Below are 10,093 nucleotides of genomic sequence, written 5' to 3' on the forward strand. Positions count from 1 at the left end.
TAATAATAATTTCGTTTAATACTGGTCTAAATGTAACATTCCTTTGTCCCATGACGTCAGATTGATACGAGGCATTCTTCAGTCTGATATCTTTTCTGCAAGTTACTATAACTCTTCTGGATAGACAATAAAATACGGAAAAAAGCAGCATATATGCTTGGAGGCAATTAATTACTAAGTAGACATCGTATAGATTTTAAGAGGATATGGGAATCATTTATTATGCATAATATATAATATATACAGTAATAAGCAATTAATAAGAATAGCAATATTAATATATAGATATATGGATATATACAGTATTGAATTTCTATAGATATATAGATATATACATATTGAATTTCTCGCACAACTTTTTAACATAAAATATACAATTAAACTCGAATTTCGATAAATTCTATTTTTACTAGTAATTATTTTTCTACTTAATCATTTTTCGCAGTTTTGGACATTCATACCAATTTCAGCATGATATTGTACATAATAATGTTTTCACCCAAAATACATTAGCTTAAAGTACAAATATTTAAAAAAAACAAACACCCAGAACTTCTCTTAAAATCGTAAAAAATTACTTAATTTTAAAATGCTTTCTATGCTCTTAGATATCTCCGGTATAAATTGGAATAACTAGATTTAGATAAATTATATTAACATTTTTTAATGAAAAAATGTACTATTAGTGTTTGGCAAGGATGAGGTTACTCCTCTTCTTGACTTTTTGAGACTTTAGACGCGCGGAATGTTTATCGTTACTAAATTGGTTGGTTCCAAATGTTTGTCTTAATAAACAATTAATTAATTAAATTGAAAATGCAAGTAGCTGGGTTGATGAATGCTCAAATGTTAGCAACTAATTGCATTAATTTGCATATATCATTTTTTAATTGAAATAGTTTTAGTATTTTGGGCTTAAATTACAGAAATATATGAATGTTAGGAATACTAAAGCAAATTAAGTACTTTTATTTTGTTATTCCTGAATACATTATTGCATACTTTGGTCTGCAGAAGTAAAACGGTTATCATTTTTGTTCTTTTTTCATGGTTGAATATAAACACAATAATAAATCATGTTTTATATTATCCCGTCTTAATCGCTCTTCTTAACACATTACTTTATATTTTATTATAATTTTAAATTAAAAGCAACCGATACTCTGAAGTTGGGCCCATGCAATCTTTTTTATAATATTTAAATATGAGGCATAAAATAAGTGTCATAAAAAATATAAAAAAATGGATTGATCTTAATAATAACTTATACAGATAAAAATTAAAAGGATAAAATAAGCGTGTGTAAAAATGTAATTAATGAAAAAAAGTAGAGACTTAAATATAATAAGAAGAAAAAAGGAGGAAAAATCAACACATTTGCAAATTAAAATTTACTACAATAAACTTTTCTAATAGAAATCGAGAGAGCTATGTGTTCTGGTTGTTACGTCACTGACAAGAAGTTGCTAATAAGCATGACTAATAAGCATTTTAAGTATTTCTAGTTTTGCTGAATCGGTAAAGAGAGAGAAAGAGATATGGTTGTTTTTATAAACACACATATAGTGGCATTCCCATGGTGTGCAAGTAACGACTATATATAAAGAAAAAAATGTCATATGTCAAAAACAATGTAAAACCCCAAAGGAATATGTGCTTTTTATGTAACTTTACAAGGGCTGTTATTAAAAAGAAGAATAAGACGTCTTCAACAACGATATTCAAATACATAATTTCAATATATAATCTCCACTTTTACGAAATATAATGTCACCAATACGTTTTGTTGTGTTAAAGCGCTGTTATATTGTCGCCACGTAGCGGTGTCTGTCCGCCATATTTATTTTGGGTCATACGTGCTCGGATAGTGATTCTAATGAACACTAAAATAAGTAAAATCTTTCAAAGATTGGTTTCATTTTTTCTGGATTCCAAGAAACCATCGCATGGACGGCATTTATTATTTGTGTCCTCATGAATCCAAACCGCAACCGACCATATGGGGCTCGGCCTGAATTGACAGAAGTGATCTCGAACATGCCTACCTTGTACCAAATTGAATCGGGAGAGAGAGATAGCTTGTCGCAGTTCTTGTCAGTAAGGTTGTTCGCTCCATCGCCAACTAATACAGAACAAGAATTTGAGAATTAGTAAATTGCACTTATATTATTGATGCAGGTAAAACATAGTCCTTAATCGCGAGATATTTTACAGGAACATTTTTCTTTTTAATTTTCATTATGCAGACGATTTGATCTTTTAACTTTAATAAGATTATTTTTACAGCAAAGAAACAAGCAAAGTTATTTATAGTGCTCATCCTACCTTTTCATCTGTCTGGTGCAGTTTAATATTATGTTGCAGATTAATATTATGTTATATATTAAAATTATGTCACATATTAATATTATGCCACAGATTAATATTATGTCACAGATTAATATTATGCCATAGATTTATATAATGTCAAAGTTTAATATTATGTCACAGATTAATATTGTGTCACAGATTAATATAATGTCACAGATTCATATTATGTCACAGATTAATATAATGTCAAAGTTTACTATTATGTCACAGATTTATATTATGTCACAGATTAATATAATGTCAAAGTTTACTATTATGTCACAGATTTATATTATGTCACAGATGTATTTTATGTCACAGATTAATATTATGTTACAGATTAATATAATGTCAAAGTTAATATTATGCCACAGATTAATATAATATCAAAGTTTAATAATATGCCACAGATTAATATAATGTCAAAGTTTAATATTATGTCACAGATTAATATAATATCAAAGTTTAATATTATGCCACAGATTAGTATAATGTCAAAGTTTAATATTATACCACAGATTAATATAATGTCAAAGTTTAATATTATACCACAGATTAATATAATGTCAAAGTTTAATATTATACCACAGATTAATATAATGTCAAAGTTTAATATTATGCCACAGATTAATATAATGTCAGAGTTTAAAATTATGCCACAGATTAATATGATGTCAAAGTTTAATATTATGCCACAGATTAATATAATGTCAAAGTGTAATATTATGCCACAGATTAATATAATGTCAAACTTTAATATTATGCCACATATTAATATAATGTCAAACTTTAATATTATGTCACAGATTAATATAATGTCAAACTTTAATATTATGCCACATATTAATATAATGTCAAAGTTTAATATTATGTCACAGATAAACATGATGTCAAAGTTTAATATTATGCCACAGATTAATATAATGTCAAAGTGTAATATTATGCCACAGATAAACATGATGTCAAAGTTTAATATTATGCCACAGATTAATATAATGTCAAAGTGTAATATTATGCCACAGATTAATATAATGTCAAAATTTAATATTATGCCACATATTAATATAATGTCAAACTTTAATATTATGTCACAGATTAATATAGTTTTTCATCCAAAATAAGGCACTGTTCCACTCGGACATAAGGAGCCACTATTTGGGATAAAACTTTCAGACGTACTATGTTCTGAGGTTAGCAGCAAGATGTATGTTCACATTACACTTGAACTTCTGTATGTACAGTCAGGAAAGAAGGGATCCGGGAGTGAATTCCAAAGTCTAGCAGTTCAAGGGAAGACACAATTGTAAAAGAACTATTTCCGGTATCTAGAGATTTTAACAGTGTAGCCGTGGGATTTTGCTGCTTGTCGGGTTAGTCGATGTTATTTACGTCGTGGGGGTGTAAAGGCTTGAAATTTGTCGAAGCACCTATTAACATACTTATAAAATAGGCACATAGATGTCACATTTAATCGATCGGACACAGATTAGAGTTTGGTTGACAATGCGGAACGTATTAGATTGGGAACTCATTTTTAATACTGTCTAGAAGTGAAAGACTAGTAGCAGATGCGCCAGCCCAGGTGCGGCAACATCATCACAAACATGAGTGAATGGGGTCCTTGTAGATGTACAGGATATTCTGTATATATAAATGCATAACTCAAGCAAAACGCTAACAGTTCTTTCCAGAAAGTATCGCTGCCATTGCGCATAGAAATCATTTTTTTCTATGTCTTTCAACGAAATGTACTGATACTAAAGCCGTCTTCAGCAATTACTTCTTTTTTCGAACAGAACTAAATCTGATCTATATATTTTATTGGTTCTTTTTCGATTTGTCCACAGAGTCAGCATTTGCTGTTTTCTTGTGTTTTGCTAATCTTTGATCTAATGTGGTTGGTTCTTATTGAGTTATCTTGTGCTGCAGTTGTTATGGATTCAGTTTCTCTATTGACGTATCCTTATCGCATCCATGTCCAAGTATTTTCAGCGGAGGTCTGTCATTTATTCCAATCTTTTGTCATTCATTATTATTTGCTCACAAGGAGCTTGCACACAGGTCATAAAGAATCTCTCCTTGAAAACAACCTTCGGTGTTCCCTAGTAGATAAGTGACAACAAGTCTCCCCAGTTTTCCAGTACTCTCAACCTCTGCTTAAAACATTTACAAATGAATTTGCATTATCGCAACTATTGATTTCTCACTAGCATGTGCATTTCTCCACTGAAATCTGATTGGCAGTAAGCCTTTCCAAAGTCCCAATTCTCTTCGCACGTGGCCAGCGGAGTGCTCTCTCCTCGGTCTTTCCATCATCCTTGACCCTTACTTATTTAGCTTCATTCTTTTGAGGGGGCGGTGATTGGGTAATAGAAGGGGAGAGGTGATAGACGTGCAACTTCAATAGTCTTGGTTCCATGTAACGCTTCTTTATGTTTTGTCTCTGCAGCAGCTCGTCTGGTCTGCGCATGTGGCCCATGTGTATTAGTCTCCGCGTCCAAGGGGTTTTCTTAATATTTCAGCTGCTTTCATTATTGTTATTCGCTGTATCTTTCCAGCTATTCCTCTAATTCCAATTTCCCCCATTCTTTTTTCAAAGTTTTTCGGAATTGTTTTTAGTGTTTCTACTATTATAGGTAATATCTTTATTATTATTATTATTATTATTATTATTATTATTATTATTATTATTATTTACCTACTAAGAGTCCTCGCACAATATCTTTTCAATGGTTGCTCACGGTGATATTCTTTAAATTCTGAGTGGCAATAAGTAATCCCTGATTTTTAGTACTCTCAATCTTTTTCGATAACGATTACAAATAGCTTTGCGTTATCGCATAAACCGCTTACTATTTTTTTCTCGCCATCAACTATTATTATTTAAGTAAGGGGAAAAACAATAAGGAGGGCTAAAATTATGAAAAATTATTGTCGAAATTAGTAACATATCCAAGAATTACGAAAAATGATGAAATGTTAGTTGATTGGTGTGTTTGTAATGAAATAATCAGCCCTGACAATATATCAAAGTTATTATTTTAGTAAGAGAGGGCCGTAGGGATGGTTTTAATTATAAAAGATTATGGTTGAAATTAAAAGTAACATATCCAAGAATTAAGAAAAATGATGAAAAGCGTGTTTATTGATTGGTGTGTTTATAATAAAATAATCAGTCCAGCAAATATATCAAAGTTATTATGATTATGTTAGTAAGAGAGGGCGATAAGGATGGTTTTAATTATGAAAAATGATTGTCGAAATTAGTAACATATCCAAGAATTATGAAAAATGATAATATTTGATTTAATGCAATAATGCGTTCGCAATGAAATAATCAGACCAGAAAATATATCAAAGTTATTATTTTAGTAAGGGGGGGGTAATGGCGTCGGTTTAAATGATGAAAAATTATTGTCGAAATTAGTAAAATATCCAAGAATTATGAAAAATAATGAAATGTGAGTTAATTGATTAGTGTGTTGTAATGAAAAAAATCAGCCCACACAATATATCAAAGTTATTATTTTAGTAAGGTTGGAGCTATAAGGTGTATTTAACATGAAAAATGATTATCGAAATTAGTAACATATCCAAGAATAATAAAAAATGATTAAATATGAGTTACTTGATTAGTGTGGTGTAATGAAAAAATCAGACCAGACAATGTATCAAAGTTATTATTTTAGTAAGGGGGGAGCTATAGGGTGTGTTTACCTTATGAAAAATGATTGTCGAAATTAGTAACATATCAAAGAATCATAAAAAATGATGAAATGTGAGTTAATTGATTGGTGTGTTTGAAATAAGATAATCAGCCTAGACAATAAATCAAAGTTATTATTTAGTAAAGGGAGAGGTGCGAAAAATATGGGTTAAAATTATGAAAAATGATTGTCGAAATAAGTAACATATCCAAGAATTAAGAAAAATGTTGAAATGTGATTTCATGCATTAGTTTGTTTGTAATGAAATAACAAGCCCAGACAATACATCAAAGTTATTATTTTATTAAGGAGGGGGAGATAATGTGGGTACAAATTATGAAAAATGATTGCCGAAATTAGTAACGTATCCAAGAATTATAAAAAAAATGATGAAATGGAGATTAATTGATTGGTTTGTTTGAAATGAAATAAGCAGTCCAGCAAATATATCAAAGTTATTATTTTAGTAAGGTTGGGCGATAATGTTGCTTAAAAATATAAAAATAATATTGTCGAAATTAGTAACATATCCAAGAATGAAAAATGATGAAATGTGAGTTAATTGATGTGTGTATTTGTAATGAAATAATCAGCCTACACAATATATCAAAGTTATTACTTTAGTGAGGTGGACGAAATGGTGAGTTACAAATGATGAAAAATATTAACATAATTAGTACCATATCCAAGAATTTATTGCATATGAAAAATGCTGCTGTGTAATTTCCACAGGTTCCGCTAGTTATTATTATTATTATTATTATTATTATTATTATTATTATTATTTATATTATTATCATTATTATTATTGTTATTATTATTATTGTTATTATTATCATCATTATTATTGTTATTATTATTATTTTATTACTATTATTGTTGTTATTATTATCATTATTATTATTATTATCATCATCATTATTATTGTTATTATTATTATTATTTTATTACTATTATTGTTGTTATTATTATCATTATTATTATTATTATTATCATCATCATTATTATTGTTATTATTATTATTATTATTTTATTACTATTATTGTTGTTATTATTATCATTATTATTATTATCATCATCATTATTCTCATTATTATTATTATCACTATTATCATTATTATTATTATTGTTATTATTATTATTATCATTATTATTATCATTATTATTATTATTATCATTATTATTATTATTATTATTATTATTATTATTATTATTATTTACTCACTAGGAGAAATCACACAGGCTATTATCAAAAATTTCTCTGTGAGAACAACTTGTGGCATTCTCCGGAATATGAGCGACAACAAGTCTCCCCAGATTTCCAGTACTCTCTAGCTCTTTCGATAACCATTGCAGATGAATTTACACTATCGCAACAGCCGCTTATCATTGATTTCTCGTTGGCTTCGATAATTGGTATCTACTGGAATTTGGGTAGCAAAATGCCTCCCCAAATCCTAGTCCCCTTTGCATGCATCCAGCGAATGTCTGACTCGTGCTTTTTCTCCTCGGTTTTTCCACATTCATTTACTCTCCTCGCTTATTTGGTGTGGCGCCAGTTTATGGTGACACCCACAAGAAATGGGGGACACTAGCAACGTAGCGAGTTACTTACAATTATACAGTTTCAATTATCATGATTTTTCCTCTTTGTGTTTTACATCTGTAGCATGACCAGTTTGGCCTATCACTCATGTGTATTAGTTTCCGCGTTCCAGGGTTTTTCTAAATATTTCAGCATTTTTCATTAATGTTATTATGTTGTATCTTATCAGCCATTACTTTGATTCCAATTTCTCCCATTTTCTTTACAAAATTTTTCGGTATTGTCACTAGCGCTCCTACTATTAGCGGTGTTATTGTAACTTTTTTTCTCATCTTTGATATCTCTTTGAGCTCTCTGGTCAGTTCAGTGCATTTGCTCCGTTTCTCCGTCTCTTAGATCTTCACTCTGTGGTCTGCTGGAATGGCAAAATCTATAATCGTGCAGGTTTTTTTCCTTATTACTAACTAGTATGGGCGTTGGTCTTCTTGCTTGGATAGGGTTATCCGTTTGTATGACCATGTCCCATAGGTTTGTGATTTTCATGTTTTAGTACCGCTACCGGTTTGCGCTTATACTGGTTGTCTAGGTGTTCAAGATTCAGTTGTTACCATAATTCCCAGTGTATTGCCTTTCTCACTTGATTGCGTATATCCTTTTATTGGGGGGGGGGCTAGTTTGCTGCATTCGTTTATTATGTTAATTATTGTTTCATCTCTTTATATGTAAAGTCTGCATTTGTTATTTTTTGTGTCTTATCGATCTTTGCTTTGATGTAGTTATTTTTGTTCGCGTGATCCTGTGTAGTTGTTTTTAGAGATTCAGTTTCTCTGTTTACGTTTCCTTTTTTATAGCCACGGTCTAGTGTTTTCGATAATCCCATCTTTTGTCATCCTATGAATCGTCCATGTAATTGGTTCTCTTCCTATTTTTCTTTTCTCGCCTTATCCCTTGTTTCTTCTGTTTCTGTCTTGTTTGTTTTTTCAGTGTCTTTTACTGCATTAATGTAATTGTTCTTTCGATGTTTTGCATTATGATTTTTTTTCTAATTCTTTTCTTGTATCATTTATGCAGTCTTCTATTACACATTTCATGGAGTCGGTCAGTATCATCCTTTGGATGTAGTTCATCGTGCATAGTCATACATTTCCTGGTCCACTTGGTCGAGATATCTCAGTTCTTTTTGGTCAAACCTATAATGGTCTAGAGTATCTTACTAGGGAACCTTCCTATGTGTTTATACCTTTAATTAAGTTTCTACTATATAGTTTACTTTCTATGAGTTTTCTTGTTTCTCTGAAGAATTCCTTTCCAACTTTCTCTTTCATTTCTTATTTGATTATTATTATTATTAGTAGTAGTAGTAGTAATAATAATAATAATAATAATAATAATAGTAATAATAATAACAATAATAATAATAATAATAATAATAATAATAATAATAATGATAATAATAACTGTATAATTATTATTATGTTGAAATATTTTTTTAATATTTAATGAAGGTATACTCCCTCAAATTTGAGGGGGATTCTGTTTAAAAACTGCTGATGGGAACTGACAAATCAAATTAATTCACGTTCTTCTATCAGCCAATCAGAAACCAGAATTGCTTCATAAAAATAAATATTTTTAGCATTCCAGCGCATATTTGTGTGTGTGTGTGCGCGCGCGTGTGTGTGTGTGTGTGTGTGTGTGTGTGTGTGTGTGTGTGTGTGTGTGTGTGTGTATGTGTGTGTGTGTGTGTGTGTGTGTAAACGCGACAAGGATCTTTTACTCTTTGACTGCAAAATTATAAAGTCCAGAACCTGTACAGAACAGCTGCCCACCGAGAATTCTTCATCTCCAAGACTTGTATAGAATAACAACCCATCAGGAACTCTTCTGAAATTTAACATGACTTATAATTCGAGAATTATTATTATTATTATTATTATTATTATTATTATTATTATTATTATTATTATTATTTGTTAGTACAAAGAGTTATCACACAGGCCACCGACAGCAATTACTTACTGATTACACTTAGTGATATTTTTAGCGTAACAAGTCTACTCTGATTTCCTGAAGTTTTTCACCTCTTTTAATAAGCTTTGCAAAAAAACTTTGCACTATTACAGTAAGCACTTACCATTGACTTCCGCCCCACAACGAATATGTGATTTCACTAGAATTTGGGGTGCAATAAGCCTCTCTAAGATCTCAGCAATCTTTGCACTCATATCAGTAGATGAGTGGTTCTATAAGCACCCACTTGGAAAATTCGCTGGTGTATCCTAGAATCTTAGTGACAACAAGCTTTTGCAGATTGCTAATTATCTCCCCTTGCTTAAATCATTCTTACACATTATTTTCTATTTCACAACAATATTTTTCCTTTAAACTAAGGATGATTACAAGCGTTGGCTTTCCATGTAATTTAAAAAAAATTATAGTGGCAGTACTCTACATGACCTTTTAGTTGATATCTAAAATGTGCTCTCTTACC

At 30.1% G+C, this 10,093-nt stretch overlaps 1 protein-coding gene across 1 annotated transcript; it reads left to right on the top strand.

The window, feature by feature from the left end:
* Positions 1-2,517: 2,517 nt before the first annotated feature.
* On the top strand, positions 2,518-8,738 carry LOC145276627 (uncharacterized). Its single transcript, XM_080127819.1, has 4 exons — positions 2,518-2,705; positions 2,832-2,835; positions 3,228-3,354; positions 8,674-8,738. Exons 1-4 carry the CDS (start codon positions 2,518-2,520, stop codon positions 8,736-8,738), a joined length of 384 nt encoding a protein of 127 aa, XP_079983945.1.
* Positions 8,739-10,093: the final 1,355 nt, after the last annotated feature.

The sequence above is a fragment of the Euprymna scolopes genome, chromosome 5 (genome assembly GCF_053919585.1).
Source record: "Euprymna scolopes isolate OS-2025 chromosome 5, ASM5391958v1, whole genome shotgun sequence".
In the NCBI taxonomy this organism is placed as follows: domain Eukaryota; kingdom Metazoa; phylum Mollusca; class Cephalopoda; order Sepiida; family Sepiolidae; genus Euprymna; species Euprymna scolopes.

What these genes read in the sequence shown, in the direction of transcription:
- LOC145276627 (XM_080127819.1), top strand. Translation starts at nt 2,518, where the DNA reads ATGTCACAGATTCATATTATGTCACAGATTAATATAATGTCAAAGTTT. An exon ending in GATTAATATAATGTCAAAGT is followed by an intron (nt 3,355 to 8,673) that starts GTAATATTATGC and finishes TCATTTATGCAG; the next exon opens with TCTTCTATTACACATTTCAT.